Genomic DNA, 16406 nt, shown 5'->3' on the forward strand with positions numbered 1-16406 from the left:
TCTGACAGTAAACTCGTGGCTGTTACGGGGTGTTAAGTAGGATTTAAAACTTGTCAGACAAGACATGTTTGAAATTGCTTTAAATAAGAGTACTGTGTTGCTGTCAACAAGAGGCTTAGAGGAACATACTCTCACAATTGAGGCACTCATCTGGGCTCAAAGAACCATGGCCTCGGCTCTGCTTCTGCTTCTTTCTGGCCGTGTCCTGCCTCCTAAAACTGTGATCCAGCCCCTCCTGGTGGTGACACGTGTATTGACACAATGCTATTACACACTATGCAGACCACCATGGCCACCCACAAAACCATAAAAGTGGATGATCGACGAGGCCTGTGGAGAAAACTGTTTGATTAAATGTACACCCTTGATACACACTGTGATGCGTTGTGCTTGTTATGGGGGTCACTACTGTTGAAATGTAAACATTCAGCGAAATGGGAAAGAAAATACTGGGAACAATAAAGTGGTATACTATTCTCCTCACAGCTCGGAATATTTAACAAGCATAACAGAATTAACAAATTACTTTTAGGAGACCATGAATAACCCCACAAACGCGTTTCCCAAGCAAAAATACAAATGTATAATGAATATCACTTACTGTACTGAAAAAAAAATAAAATAAAATAAATTGGATTTAAAACAAATTAATGTATGTGGTTGCAAACAATTTATGATGGCTGAAATTAAACAAACAAATTAAATTCAGTAATGTGCAACTTATTTTTTTGTTTGTTTAAATTCAGCCCATATAAATAGTTTACAACCACTTACCTTAAAAAAAATAGTTAATCCAATGAATCATTTGTTTTCAGTGTGTATAGGAATACAAAAATAATAACCTGAAGGAACAAAACAGTACACTTAAAAGAGTTTTGCCCAAAGATGATCAGTGTTGATCAATAGATTAATTACTAATTACATGAAAATTAAATTACTCTCTTATTACTTTGCCTGAAAAATAACTTAATTACATCAATAAGTATTTTAACTTGGCTCAAAACAACTTAAAACTCTTACAAATCTCAAAGCATACAGAAATAAAAAGTAATTATTTCAACTTGAAAAGGCCTTTTAGTTTTATAAAAAACATATATACAATCCTAAACGTGTATCAAAACACAAAATGTTTCAAAATGATGATGATTACAATATTTTATCAATGTAATATTGACATTCATTAATTCACTCATTGTTAAGCATGTGCAATCATCTGAAAAATCAAAAATTCTTGAAAATGTTAGTTGCTCTCCTAAATTATATATATATATATATATATATATATATATATATATATATATATATATATATATATATATATATATATATATACATCATTCATTCATTTTCTTGTCGGCTTAGTCCCTTTATTAATTCGGGATCGCCATAACGGAATGAACCGCCAACTTATCCAGCACGTTTTTACGCAGCGGATGCCCTTCCGCTGCGTATATTTATATATACAGTTGTAGTCAGAATTATTAGCCCCCCTGAATTATTAGACCACTTGTTTATTATTTCCCCAATTTCTGTTTAATAAAGAGAAGATTTTTTCAACACATTTCTAAGCATAATAGTTTTAATAACTCATTTCTAATAATAATTTATTTTATCTTTGCCATGATGACAGTAAATAATATTTTACTAATTTTACTAGATATTTTTCAAGACACTTCTAATTAGCCTGAAATGACGTTTAAAGGCTTAACTGGGTTAATTAGGTTAACTAGGCAGGTTAGGGTAATAGGACAAGTTATTGTATAATGATGGTTTGTTCGGTAGATTATCGAGAAAAAATATAGATTAAAGGGCTAATCTTTTTGGCCCTAAAATGGTGATAAAAAAAATTAAAACTGCATTTATTCTAGCCGGAATAAAACAAATAAGACAAAAGAAAAAATATTATTAGACATCCTGTGAAAATGTCCTTGCTCTGTTATAACTATTTATAATATACATATATGTATATATATATATATATATATATATATATATATATATATATATATATATATATATATATATATATATATATATATATATATATATATATATATATATATATGTATATATATATATATATATATATATATATATATATATATATATATTTCCATATGTTTACAGACTATTTGTTGCGCAAACCTATGCAATTATTATGCTATGTTTAAAGAATTGGGTAACACTTTAATGTCCCCATTGCATTTTGTTGACTAAAAGTTGCATTGCAGATATATTTATTAAAATAATATTTTAGTCACCAAACATATTTAGAAATTAAAAGATAATACAATTAAATTCAAGCTAAATATTGCACAAAAAAACTAGAACCTACAAAATTTCAATTTCTTTGCTTTTGTTTATTTTTTCTCTTTATTTAATTTGTATTTAATATTTTTCCTATAAATTTGGGTTTACTAGTTTTTGTACCGTTTTCGCAAGTTATTTTGTTAGATAAACTCCAGATTTGGCTTCAGTACTGACTAATATGATGAATATAATATTTTATAGCTTCCTATTAAAATGTGAATTTAATAGATTTGTGAGGGGTCTACTTATATATGCTGTGTGTGCACTGTATATGTCAACTTACACTTACCATAACCATAACCCAAACCTAACACAGGGTTTCTTCAGGTTTCACCAAGTTAAATTTAAGACTTTTTAAGACATTTTCAAGACCATTATGAATGAAATTTTTGACTTATAAAGGGCTAAAGGCTAAGGAATTTTTAAATGGCCCAGGTTAAAAAATATTTTTATTTGCCCTATCAAAATAAAAATTCTAATTTAATACATTTAATAATACAATAATAAATTAACAATAAAAAAGTTAAAATTTTAGACATTTCTTAGCAAAATATTTTAAATATTGTATAAAAACAAGCAAGCTTCACTTGTATCCATACACTTTTTCCAAAATTAACTTTCTAAAAGTAAAATAATAAACAAATGTTTTAAAAATTTTAAAAACTGTAATTAACTAAAATACTAAAAAAAAAAGCTTTATTGAGACAGATTGTTGGTTATTTGATGGGTTTTTGGCCAGATTGGGCACCAATACATGATAAAAGGAAAATTAAGACTTGTTTAAAAAAAGATTTAAGACCTACAACACAATGTTTCAGTAAATGTAAGACTTTTTAAGGCCAAACATTTTGATTTTGGAATTTTAAGACATTTTAAGCCTTTTTAGACACTGCAGAAACCCTGCTAACAGTCTACTTATAATCTATTGAGTATTAGCATGTAGATGCAATGTAACTTAAATTGAACCAAATGCTTTCCCTAAACTCAAAATATAGTACTCATTTGAAGCACAGTTAAAAAGTGCATAAACCAATAGGCATTGCAAACAATGCAACTAATAAGGCACACGAGCTTGGCGATTTGAAAAATAAATGATGGCAGAACAAATTTATTCATCATGGATTTAAAAAAAACTAATTTGTTAAATGAAACATGACTAAAGTGTGTCCTTGATTCAGATGTTGGAGAAGAAAGCATGTTATTTCAACAACATTACTTTCTTAAGTATCTATTCCAATGGTAAAAAAGAAAATATGTACGTAAATAACACTGGTTTGTATGCTAAAGGACAGGTTTTTGTAAAATCTGAGATCAGGGCTTGAAACTAGCATTAATGAATGAGCACATTACTGTAGCAATTAGCCTATCATAATTGGAAATGAGAGCATAAGCAAATATTTCTGTGTCTTTGTATAAAGAATGACTGGTAAACAATATCTGACATTTTTAGATAATTAGGCTTCCTGAAAAGAAGTCTCGAGTCACCAGGGCAAATACACAGAGTTTTGTGATGAGACCTGAGAGAGTCTTTGTATTACAGTGTTTCTCGATTGAAAACTGCTCAAAAGCAAGGTTCATAAAAATTTTAATATTACTAACCAAAGGAAAACATTTCTTTGAAAAACTTTTGAAATCTGTGCAAAAAATTTGAATGTTCTATTTGTATTCATGATAGCTTTTTTTCAAATAGCACTTTTAACACATCCTTTATCAGCAAAATCATTCTAAAAATGTCATGAGATGCAACAATTAAACAAACACGTAAAGGGTCAAAGATGAAATGTTAAAATCAAACTTATATGACAAAAAAATTTCATATTAAAGAAGAATAGCATATTAAATAGAACTGTCTACTACAATGTTTTTTAATAACTAGTTAAAAAAGGTCAAAACATGAGCAAAAAAGTTCCCTCCTCATTCATCAAATCTTTTTAAAATATATACAATAAAATATGACAAATTACATTTTAATGTATTTTAAATTACTGAAAACTTTTTGTTGAGTAAAGCCAAAGGGTCATCTATATGTTATAGATGCACACATGTCTACAGTTGAAGTCAAAATTATTAGCGCTTGGGAGATATTTTAAAAAGAAATATACTTCACAACTGATTATGGCAAGGGAATTTTAAGAATTCCATTTTTTTATTATGGAGAAAGTCCTATTTGTTTCATTTCGTCTAGAATAAATGTGATTTTAAAAAAACATTTTAAGGTCAATATTATTAGTCCTTTTTTTTGATTGTCTACAGAATCACACTGCTGTTATACAATGACTTGCCTCCCAAATGTGCCTTTAAATTGCACTTTAAGCTAAATAATAGTATCTTGAAAAATATCTAATAAAATATTATGTACTGTAATCATGGAAAAGATAAAAGTCAGTTATTAAAAATTTGTTGATAAAATCATTATGCCTTATGTCTATAAAAAACATACAGTAGGGCTAATAATGCATGCATATATGTATACATGCATTTCTAAACATGCGACACATTTCTAAACATGATAGTTTTAATGAGTCATTTCTAATAACCGATTGGTGACCATGATGACAGTAAATAATATTTGACTAGATATTTTTCAAGACACTTCTATACAGCTTAAAGTTAAATTTAAAGGCCTAACTAGGTTAATTAGGTTAACTAGGCAAGTTAGGGTGATTAGCCAAGTTATTGTATAACGATAGTTTGTTCTGTAGACAGTCGAAAAAAATATATAGCTTAAAGGGGCTAATCATTTTTACTTTAAAATTTAAAAAACAAAATTATAAACTGCTTTTATTCTAGCCCAAATAACCAAATAAGACTTTCTCCAGAAGAAAAATAACATTATCAGACATACTGTGAAAATTTCCTTGCTCTGTTAAACATTATTTGTGAAATATTTAAAAAAGAAAAAAAAATCAAAGGGGGGGGGGGGGGGGGGGTGTATTAATTCTGATATCATGTGTGTATATATAATTTTTTTTGTATAAAAATAATATGCATCAAGACACAATCATTTCAAAACAGTTTGTATCTTTTGCAATAAATGTGATAAAAAAACTACAAGAATAAAATAACAAAAAAAAACACTCACATAATTCACTGAATCCTCTGTATTTGCCTTAATTTAACCTTTAGCTTGCCATTTTGCAAATACTCAAATACTCATTTTGAGAATGAAGAAACCAGGAACTGTTTGACTGAGTCTAACACAAGGCCGTAAAAATATCCTGGTGGTCACATGGTTTGTCATTCAGTGTCCAAACCAATCAATGAACAATCGAGCACATTTCCAGCTAAATCTTCAGCAGGTTGCCAGATTTCATGCTTGTAAAAAGGAAAAAACTGCTAGCTAAAATTCAAGTGAGAGCAGAACTAGAATACGACATTAAGAACTAACCCTCTGAAGCACCTTGTCCACAATCTGGCAACCGCTCTCTGCGTGGCGAGTCTTTATCGTACAAAGGGATTAGATCGCCCAGTCTAAGAGCCTCCAAGTTATTAGCACCTTCTTATACAAAGTATAACAGCAATCCTAAAGACATTGATTGCAGGGAACAGTTCAAATATGATTTCCTTATAGCTATTAATATGTATGCCTTAAATAGAAGCACACCGCTAAGCAGCTTATGATATTATGAAAAGAATGTTCCCTCAGGGACATAATATGCCAACAGTGACAGTAAGGAGAGATTCGTATTTACCCAGATTGGCTGTACTTACGTCAAGCATTCTCCGAGCTTGTGGGAGGGAACACGGGGCAGTGGCAACAGCTCGCTTTCGATAAGCACTTACCGTGAATAAAAGACAAGCATGAAAGTGAGGTTTAGCCTCTTTAAAGATTCCTCACCAAATGTAGAGGCAGATAGGGCAGGTGCCTTTGGTTCCGGACGTGATTAGCCGTCTGTGGCTCACTGTTCCTCCAGAAACGAGACATTGCAGAGACATTGTCCAAGCTTGTCCAGGTGGGGGACCTGTCATCCCAAACCAGGGCTTAACAGAGCGCCGCTTCCAGCTAGAGATTAGGACCCAAGAATTTAGAATCTCCTTTTTTTTCCTCAATGCATGCTTAATCCAAAGAAATGTGTTTCTTTTTCCTCGTTCCTTTTCTCTCGGTTGCACTCTCTCGCTGACATTCTAGACTCACTTCATGTCATTCTGTTTTAATAATTTCAGTGCTTTATTTTTATCTCCCTGTGTTATTCAGATTTTCTTTTTTTCTCTCCCAGATGATTCGTTCTTCATTGTGCAGTTTTTCAAGGATAAAAAATAAAGGATTTTTTTTCTTGGGATTGACTGGCACGGCTGTGGTCTTGATGGATAAACACAGAACGGTAGATCTGTCGTTGCTAGAATGAGTGAGATACTATTTCTGAGCCACACAAAATTCCCAGACACATTTTGAATGTCTGTGAAAGCACTACAGTCACTAAACTGTAGCACATTTACTCCCATGTAGCTGCTAGTGCTGGAAACCGCTAAAGTACTACAAAGAATGTCTCTGAGGTTGTTGGCCTTGAGCGTGAACTCATACAGGCTTCACTCTCAGTTGCAAAGTTCAATTTGTTTGCCTCTGCCTTTATCAAAACACTTGGAGTAAGATTTTAGAGGATTCCCTAGTACCTCCAGTAACTATCATTTTAAAGTAATCATACTATGCTTTATAAATAAACAATTGCTTACAAAAACGTAAAGATATTATAAGCAAATTATTTGCTTTTGCTAAAACTACTGTTTGTGGGTTTTGTCTCTTTATTGCATCTCTGCTTGAAATATGTGACCGCAGTTATTTGTGGAAGTAGACTATGGTTGGATTCACACCAGGAATGTCCATATAGAGAGAAAGAGGTTTAAAAGGGTTTTTGTCCCCTTAAAGACTTTAATGTTTCAGATCATCAAACTAATTTAAATATCAGTCAAAAAAACACTAGTAAAAACATGCAGTTTTCATATTAAGGTTTTTATTATTAAGGGAAAAAAACATCCAAAACTGCATTTCCCTATGGCAAAAACATGGAACAGTGGAGAATCTTCCAAGAAATGGCTGACCGACCAAAATGATCCCCAAGAGTGCAGCAACAACTCATCCAGAAGGTCATAAAAGCCACCAAAACAACATCTAAAGAACTGCAGGCCTCAGTTAAGATAAGTGTTCATGACTCCAACATAAGAAAGAGACTGGCAGCTGCTGAGCAAAAAGAACATGCTGAATGTGGCTAAATAACAACAATTTCAGTGAGATCAGTGAGACAAAATTCCTCCACAGTGCTGTAACAGACTAATTGCAAGTTATTGAAAATGCCAGAATGCTGCTAAAGGTGGCTCAACCAGTTATTAGATTTAGGGGTCAAATGCTTTTTCTCACAGGGCTATGCATTTTTTTATTTAGTTTTCCCTTAATAATAAAAACTTTCAATTCTAAACTGCATTATGTTTACTTGTGTTATCTTTGACAAATGTTTGTTTGATGTTCTGAAACAATAAAGAGTGACAAACATGCAAAAAAAAAGAAATTAGTAAGGTGAAAAACTGTGATCATTAATCATTTGCCTTAATCTAAATAAGACCATAATATTAAGGTGTTTACATGAGTTGCTTTTTGAATGTTGCTTTCATGATCCACATTTTACGTGTTATAGCAGTGGTCCTCAACCACCGGGCTGCAGACCGGTACCGATCTGTGGATCATTATTTGTTCTTATAGTTTTATTTATTATCAGAGTCTGAACAATCTTTTATTTTGAAAAATCCTTTATTTAGAAATGACAATATTTTTTTACTGACATCTACACTTACTTGAGCGCCCAAATTTAACCCACAAGCCCCAAAATAAGTAAGAAACACATGTCTTTGGAAAGTTTCTTTGCTAAGAGGTAAAGGCCCAGTGAAGGACTCACGAACTGCCAAGGAACTGATCCACAACCCATTTGTCAACAAATCATGTAAATCCATCATGGCTGAGCAAGAAGATGATCAACTGCTGGAGATCGCAATTGACAGAGGCCTTTTAGGGGCCGTTCATATATTGCATCTTTTCTAGAGTTTGCACAAGTTCGTTGTTTCCAATGAAGGACTGCGGCTTCCAGACCAGATGCACCACAGTTGAATGAATCCTGGGAGCGCACTGCGAGTCATGTGACAAGAACTGACCGATCAGCTTCAGCCTTTATGTCATACAAAAATTTCAGTGAAATGTATTATCCCAGACAAACGCCTAAACACCGCATTGCTTTGCCAGGTTCTCCATAAATAAAGCTTGTATCAGAGTGACAGCAATGTTTTGTCAGCTTGTCATCCTTGCCTAGCAACCTACTACCTATGAAACACCCTCCACTGCTGAAAGAGTGTTGTTTAAATGGAATTTGATTCCGCATGCCAAATGGGAAAAACTTTGCATTTCGTGATGCGGATGTCTGTGGCCCTTTACTAACTCAGGTGCAGAGAATAGTGTCAAACAGCCATGTGTATATGGAATATGCTGTAGCAAAACGCAGCAAAAAGTCCTACATGATGGTAATAGTTTGATTGAGGCGTTTACATGTCTGTACTGCACTTCAATAATGCGACTGAAATAGGCTACATGTTTTATTTGATTTCTGTTTAGTTCGATTATGACTTTAGTCGGATTTAGGCAAAAAACAAAAATGCTGTTTACATTTTAATCAGAGTATTGCCTTATTCATATTGAAATCGGATTGTTGGTGTCCACACAAACATACTCAAATATATGAATAAACCATTTTTGTGCAAGCAACAGTATTCCTTCAATTACTTCAAATACAACAATGCAACCAAAAATCAACTGAGGCAAGCCATTATCATATCTGCAATTGTTAAAAAAGTAGAGTCACTAACAAAATATCACCAACTTTTACATTTTCAAGCCTCCAAATGGCCACAAAATGGAGAAACTATTAAATTGATGCATTAAATGTCGCCAGGTATAACTGCAAGGGTTTTTAAAGTAATCTAAACAACTCCCATTATGTGGATTTATCGAACTATACAAGCCAGCTGAAAAAATGACAAAAATGTGCACAGAAGAAAAAAAAAGCTTTCATCAAGATTTCTGAAATACACTTATTTTTCTCCTCTTTTCTCTTCCACCGCCTCCTCATCTTAGCTGAAAATTTGCAGGATGCTTTTTGCAATCAGTCATCACGTAAAAACAAAAAATGAATGGAATGCTTTGGCCATTTCTCATCTACCGAAGCAGAGAATGTCAGAAAAGCATTGAGATATAGATAACATGATTCTGAAAACCTAAGAAAGGTCCATTTAAATGAAGCTGAAGAGCCCGACAAAGGTATGTTTGACTTTTACTGCTCTTCCTGGGTTGTGTATAGAGGCATATGGAATTATCAAAAAAAAAAAAAAAGAGAAAAGCTTTCGTCACACTGGCATAAGTACTTGACAATGGCGGTTGTTACGGCTATTGCCATTGCTGATCTTGTCTAATTAGATTTCAATAACTTTGTGTTATATGTAATGGTAATCATGCGTCAAATTAGATATGAAAGTCTGTGGTCTGACAGGGATAATCAATGACTTGCTATGCAAAAAATATCCTTTAAATCATACTGTATACTGCATTGATTCAATAAGTTAAATTTTTCTCCGGTATCAACGTCATAGGTACTGTATGTGGCTTTGATATGCTAAAAAATTATTATTTATTTATATTATTTATTTATTTATAACAAAGACTATAGAATACACAAGACATGTCACTCGTATAGTTTTGAATCTGGGAAAAGTGTAATGGTCAATATGGCAAATGAAGCCCGCCTACTTGTACAGGAGCCAATTAGTGCTCTCTATAGTCAGACATTTCTTTGGGGAGAAGCTCGGACCAGACATGTGTTTTGGCGACAGTTTTTTTTAACAAACACACTGCAATCTCAACAAATATTACATGACAGCAACTACTCGAACACCCACAAACTTGTAAACAAAGACTTGCTGTTATTTCAGGAGGAGACTCACCATCAAGACCAAGTTGACAATTACTTCAAAAAACCAGCACAATCTGATGACGCATTATCCAGAGGATGATAATGTGTAGAACGGTATTAATGAGCTGGGTGTCATAATCTCATTCCTTTCGAGTGTGTATGCGCAAACATATGAGAAGTTTTTTGCTTAATTTTATTGGTGATTATAAATATGTAATGTAATCATAAGCTTGGCAAACTGTTTTGGAGAATTTAACGTTTTCCCATTCAGACAGAATGCCCGAGCATACTGCCTGAGAGGCGTTTCAATGATGGCTACTGAGTGAAATGACTTTCCTTAATGGGACTTTGTTTATAACTAGAGGAATTACCATTTTGACCATATTTGGAATGGTTGTGAATATTAATGTGCTCTGACTCTCCTGTAACTCTTAATCTCTGCTTTTTCTCTCACTCTAACACACAAACACACACAGCATGATATACTCTGAAACAGCCATGTGCAAAATAATCAAAGTTAATTTGTCACTCTTTTTAAAACAAATTGAAAATATGCCTTGTTAAATCTTTTTAACTGAAGTAGTAGAGAGGGTTATTGGCTATCTTTAATCCACTAGAAAACCCTATTTTGCTCCTGTGTTGTGTTGTGGATAAAATATAGACTAAATTATAATTATACTCTACATACATTTCTGTTTGTCCCTTTTGTAAATTTTTTTGAAGAGTATTTTGAATTTATGTATATGAAAACCCAGGAAAAAAATAGCATCAACCTCTGAGTAAACAGAAGATTTTTAAAGAGTACTGGCTCCCTTTCACTGCAGAAAAAAATGACAGTAAGAGCAGAGTGATATGACACTATGCATAAACCTGCATTAAACATTTCAACAGAGGAATGTCTACATGTCGTCTACAGTTCATGATACAGTCATGTTAATTGTGTTTGCAATTTGTTTAAAATAATCCCACAGCAGATGACTTTATTCAAATCTAGCAGGTTTAGAATTTCATGTTGTAACTCCAATGATAGAGGTACATTGCAAAAAATAATTTTCTTACTTCAGCTTCTTTTACTTAGATTTTTGTCTTGTTTATAGTCTAAATATATAGCATTTTGTTGACAAGCAAAAAAGATATTGTCTTGTTTTAAAAAAAATAATGCCCAATTTAAGTGAGTTTTTGCTTAAAACAAGAAAAAAAGTCAAAACTAAAAAGCATCATTTGGCAGATTATTTTGCTTGTTTTATAGAAAAACTTTTGGCTTATTATTTGTTAAAACAACACAATAATTTTTGCTTGTCTGGAAAATGCTTCTTAATTTAAAAACTTGGAAAAATTTGAACTATAGAAACAAGACTACGTATCTGCATTTATTTTAAGTAAAATCTAAGTATCTTTTCTGAAGTGTAGTGACTACTCTCATTTGGCAATTAGTAATTGCAATGGTTGCAATACAATATTGGAGACCACACAGATCATCTGGACCCTCTGCCATGGTGGTACTAAAAATAAGGTAATGCACAGTAGAAAACCCCCAAAACAGTCAGCCAGACCAACATATACCAATGCAGTAGAAAAGTGCCGCAAGTTAGGTAGTGCTTTTTTGTAATAACTTCATGTTTATTTAATAACAAAAGTCTTGGAAATAAAAATTAGACATTTTAATAATATAGAAGTGTTGTCAAACGTGTGTATGATGAGACATTTTATCATGGTCCTCATATTCACATGCTTTGGACAGCCACGGAAACACCATATGGTAAATAAATAAATCAGAATTACAATAATTTGCAGATACTCCTTTAGTTCTTAGCTTTTCTTTGGACTTTCCTCAGATCGGTGGTTCCCAACTCCTGTCCTGCACTCTTTATCAAAACCTACAGCCTACATGCTGCATTCATCCAATCAATAAATCTGCAAATTTGAAGTAAGAAGGACATTAACCTATGGTTTATGAATGTATAGTATGAAACATATGCATATATTTAGAATTAATTGCTAACCTAGATATATACTAATATATACCCTGATTCTAAGTTTATCCATAGATTTGGAATGACTTAGCGTTAACAATTTCATGCTTTCAAATAATTCTTAATGCAATAATTAATTGAAATATTAAATAAACAATTAAATCTTACCAAAGCAAGCATATGGCTGGCACTAGTGCAACAAACTATGTAAATATAAGAATGTAAGTATACTACAGTATGCATGTTATAACTGGCCAGCCTTAAAACGCGATCATTTTACTGAAAATTCATAGAATTGTAACAGTTTTGCAAAATATTATTAACAAATATTAGTCTTGAAATTATTATACTTTCATATAAAAGTTAAATTATTCAAGCACATAATAAATGCAAACTATTATAATATAGCATATGCATGACCACATTTACAAGATGACAGGTAACACTGACAGCTTTGTGAAAAAAGAGCATTTTGATTAAAGCCTATAAGGTCTTTTCAATGCCATCTCCTCAAATAGCTGGATTGTTGATCCATATGATCTTGTTTTCTGACAGGCACCATCAACAAATGACAGTGGGTGACTCATGTATCAGGCTCAATGCATATGTGGTAATACACCCTCCGTAATAGAGAAGAGAGCATCTCCGCACTCCCATAACACTTAACTCCATTCAACCCCTGTTTATCAACTTAATTATCCTTCTATCTGCAAGTGGAATACACACGGCCGGCCCATTCTCCGAGATATCCCAAAGTAAAAGATGAAAGCAAAGGGTGAAAGGTGTGCAGGCGGGAGAACGAGGGATGGAGAAGGAGTCAAAGTGTTTCATTTAGAACCAGAAAGAGGCCCCCGGAGGGCATTTATCCATAATGGGGAAATAATGAAGAAAGATTAAAGCCCTCTGGGACATTTCCGTTTTTTCTCTCGGTATGATCATAACGTACCGCCGTTCGTCACAATGGACTCAGAGGGATCTTCAGACACCATTATATAGCCAAAAGCAAGACCCGGCAAATTCTGGAGTCACTCCGTCAGTTAAATGCAGGCTGTGGAAACACCGGTGAAAGGCTTACCTGCAAATTAAGAGCAGCGGCTTTTGTCTCCCTTGTTTGCCTGTAGAAAACAGCAGAATGGGGTCTATTTGCTGAGTGATTCGAGGTGAGTTAGGAGGTTCATTGAACCTGTCATTATGGCAGTGATTAGTTTAATGCCAGCAGGTGTGTTCAATGGACTCAAATAAGGATCTTTGGAGAGCTCTCTACAGCTTAACCCCTGACAGAACCATTTCTGTGCTGAAGAAGCAGGGTCTGCTCAATAGAGTCTGAAGTGCAGAAGACAACATCCAAATGGTGAAATAAATCAGAACTTAAAGTGCACCATTATATCAGGAGAAACTGTATAAAGGCCATGACATTTCATTTATTATTATTATTTATTAATTAATACATTTAAAAAGCATGTTAAAATTGGCATTTACCCTGCAAATCTTGACTTATGGTGTCATTTATAAAATGTTTACATAGAAACCTTCCTAAAAGTGAACAAAATGGCGTAAGATATATTTATTTATATTTAGTCCATATTTATTTAGTCCATTTATTAATCTGGGGTCGCCACAGCGGAATGAACCACCAACTTATCCAGCATATGTTTTACACAGCGGATGCCCTTCCAGCTGCACCTCTACATACAATACCCCACTACATACAATTTAGCTTATACCCAATTCACCGATATCATGTCTTTGGACTTGTCAGGGTAACTGAAGCAACCAGAGGAAACCCACACAAACACGGGGAGAACATGCAAATTCCACACAGAAATGCCAACTGACCCAGCCAAGACCCGAACCAGCGACCTTCTTGCTGTGAGGCGACAGCACTACCCACTACACCACTATGTCATCCCTATATTTATTTATTTATTTATTATTGATATGATGATTTAAAGTGATTTAAGTGAGTCTGTATTTAAGGTAAATATGATTATTAGAGTTTACTTACAGCACTTGACATTGTCCCGTCATTGCTGTAGGCACGCTTCCACCCCATTTGTTGTGAGTTTTTCAGATTTCTAAATGAGACCACTGATCTTTTGAATATATAAAATTTTTGTCTGACCTGTTTAGTTAAAAACACTTTGTTTATTAAAAAAAAAAAAAAAAACACTACACTCCTCACTTAAAAATATTATTTTGCTTTTGCTTTGCTATCCGCATGAATGACTTTGAATGACAGCACTATTAAAAGAATGTATACAATTTATGTTAGGTCGTACCATGATTATTGGCTAGCATAGTTAAGTTATTTTTATTTGATAATAAATCAATGTTATTTCATTCATGATAGGTTCAGATCTAGATTTCTGATTTGAAATGAAATAGAGCAGTAAGATTATCCTACATGTATTTGGTTAAATTCTAAATAATTAACAAGAGAAAGAGAGATTGTGTGCATAAATTACCCACAGGTATCAGGTTAAAAGATTACTTTAAGGTTTTAAGGCTTCTAAGGTTACTTTTGCGTGCAATTGCTAACTAACACAAACAAGTTTACACTACAATAGTACAAGTACACACATTAAAAAGCCATATTTGTAGAAAAAAAAAAAACATGTAATTGCGGTGGCTTGGAAGTCTAAGGAGAATTGTAAAATTAATAGGACAATGTTCAGATTTCTGGTATGTAAAAACAATAGTTTGAAGTGGCTCAGAACGCGAGCAAAAAAATGGATCTTGAGCGAATGTTGCATACAGTATGTATACACATGCATGTGTGAGTGTGTGAGTGAATTAATTTTTTATTAATAAAATTCAACAAAATAACAAAGTCACAGTCTTGGCAGCTAGGAAGAGAATTTACACTCAAATCCAGATCCCAAAGGTATCTAACCAAATATCCTGCTCTAAACTTTCCCATTGCACATGCATGGTTTTTTGCAGTTAAACTACAATTTGAGCATGCGAAATACTGTCGAATGGCGCTGCGAATTAAACAAGATGATTAGACATTAAAAAAAAAGTGAGTGATTGGTCCATATTTTACATTTCTGTACAGAGAGAGGTAGTGTTTTGATCTTCAATTTGCCTCACACAGTACTGTGATGCAAGTTTACCAAGCTTGAACTTTGCAATGCAACACACTATGAAACTTTTTGCAGGAGCTTCGTACAGGTGTGTTTAATTAGTACTTCAGCTAAAGCTGCACTCATGACATTCTTAAATTCCTGTGAAAATAAGATTCCAATTCATTAAGCGTTCCCAAATCCTTGTAGAACTTGTATCTTGTGAACAGGAAGATTCTCAAAGAATCAGTAAGGTGCAAAGATTCCCCTTTAGGGTACTGGCCCAGTGAGGAGCTGTTCACCATTACATACAATTTTTCTGTGATATTTTCTCTGATATTTTTCTGTGATATTTTTTTTTCCCAAATTATCCTCGATAACTGTAACATTCAATAAAAATCTGAACTTGAAAGTTGCCCGCATTACTAAGATGTAACTGACAAAAAAATTAATTGAAGTTCAGATGTGCTTGGACTGGAACACTTTGAGTTGTAAAGAAGAGCTCTTCAACAATGTATATTTAATGACTCAAACAATCATAGGTTTTTATTTGTTAGTTTTTCCCCTGCTTTTAACATTCCCATGCCATCTTGCTGACAAAAGGTCATGAAATAGAATGAAACTCAGTCAGTACTTTGTACCTAAAAAGGGCAAAAAAAAATCCTGACAGCAGTGTTACTCTTAGGCAGAGTTAGGTGTAATACGTTCCTTGGTAACGCATTACTGTATTCTAATTACATTTTTGAGGAACACAGTAATGTAACAAATTACATTTGAAATTTGTGCCATTTGTTTTTCAGTTACTTAAATTAATGTAATTGAGTTACTTGCGTTACAAATATAGACTTCTTTTAAATCACATTTTCAGCTGCACCATCAGCATGCGCTTTTAAATTGCTGGAGAACGCAAGCTGAAATGGTTGCTGACGAGAGTGGCTGCTTCTTCAATAGAAAAACAGACATAAATTTTATTGAGTGTAAAAACTAAAATATTGCTGTGAAATGCAGTCTATGTCCACTCTCTAAAGAACTTTAGACTGCTTTTAATTTAACCAGCAACTTGTTCAAGCACTTGAACAGAAAGCATTCTATGTCAATACTCATCACCAAGGAGG

At 33.2% G+C, this 16406-nt stretch overlaps 1 protein-coding gene across 9 annotated transcripts in view; it reads right to left on the reverse strand.

Moving 5' to 3' along the window:
- The window catches only part of LOC147836365 (uncharacterized), a 144100-nt gene that overhangs the window by 103281 nt on the left and 24413 nt on the right, over nt 1-16406 (reverse strand). For 2 of the 9 annotated variants that reach the window (XR_015493699.1, XM_087257230.1), the window contains exon 1: nt 6149-6674. The exons of 5 other annotated variants lie outside the window; for them this stretch is intronic. Coding sequence is in view for 1 of the 4 variants with exons in the window: in XM_087257230.1 (XP_087113356.1) it covers nt 6149-6279 (131 nt within the window). In the remaining 3 variants the exon portion in view is untranslated. Of the gene's footprint in view, nt 1-6148; nt 6740-16406 lie in introns of those variants that run through there. 2 more of the 9 variants (XR_015493695.1, XR_015493697.1) reach the window with 2 other exon arrangements.

The sequence above is a fragment of the Danio rerio genome, chromosome 6, assembly GCF_052040795.2.
Source record: "Danio rerio strain M-AB ecotype USA chromosome 6, GRCz13ab, whole genome shotgun sequence".
NCBI lineage: Eukaryota > Metazoa > Chordata > Actinopteri > Cypriniformes > Danionidae > Danio > Danio rerio.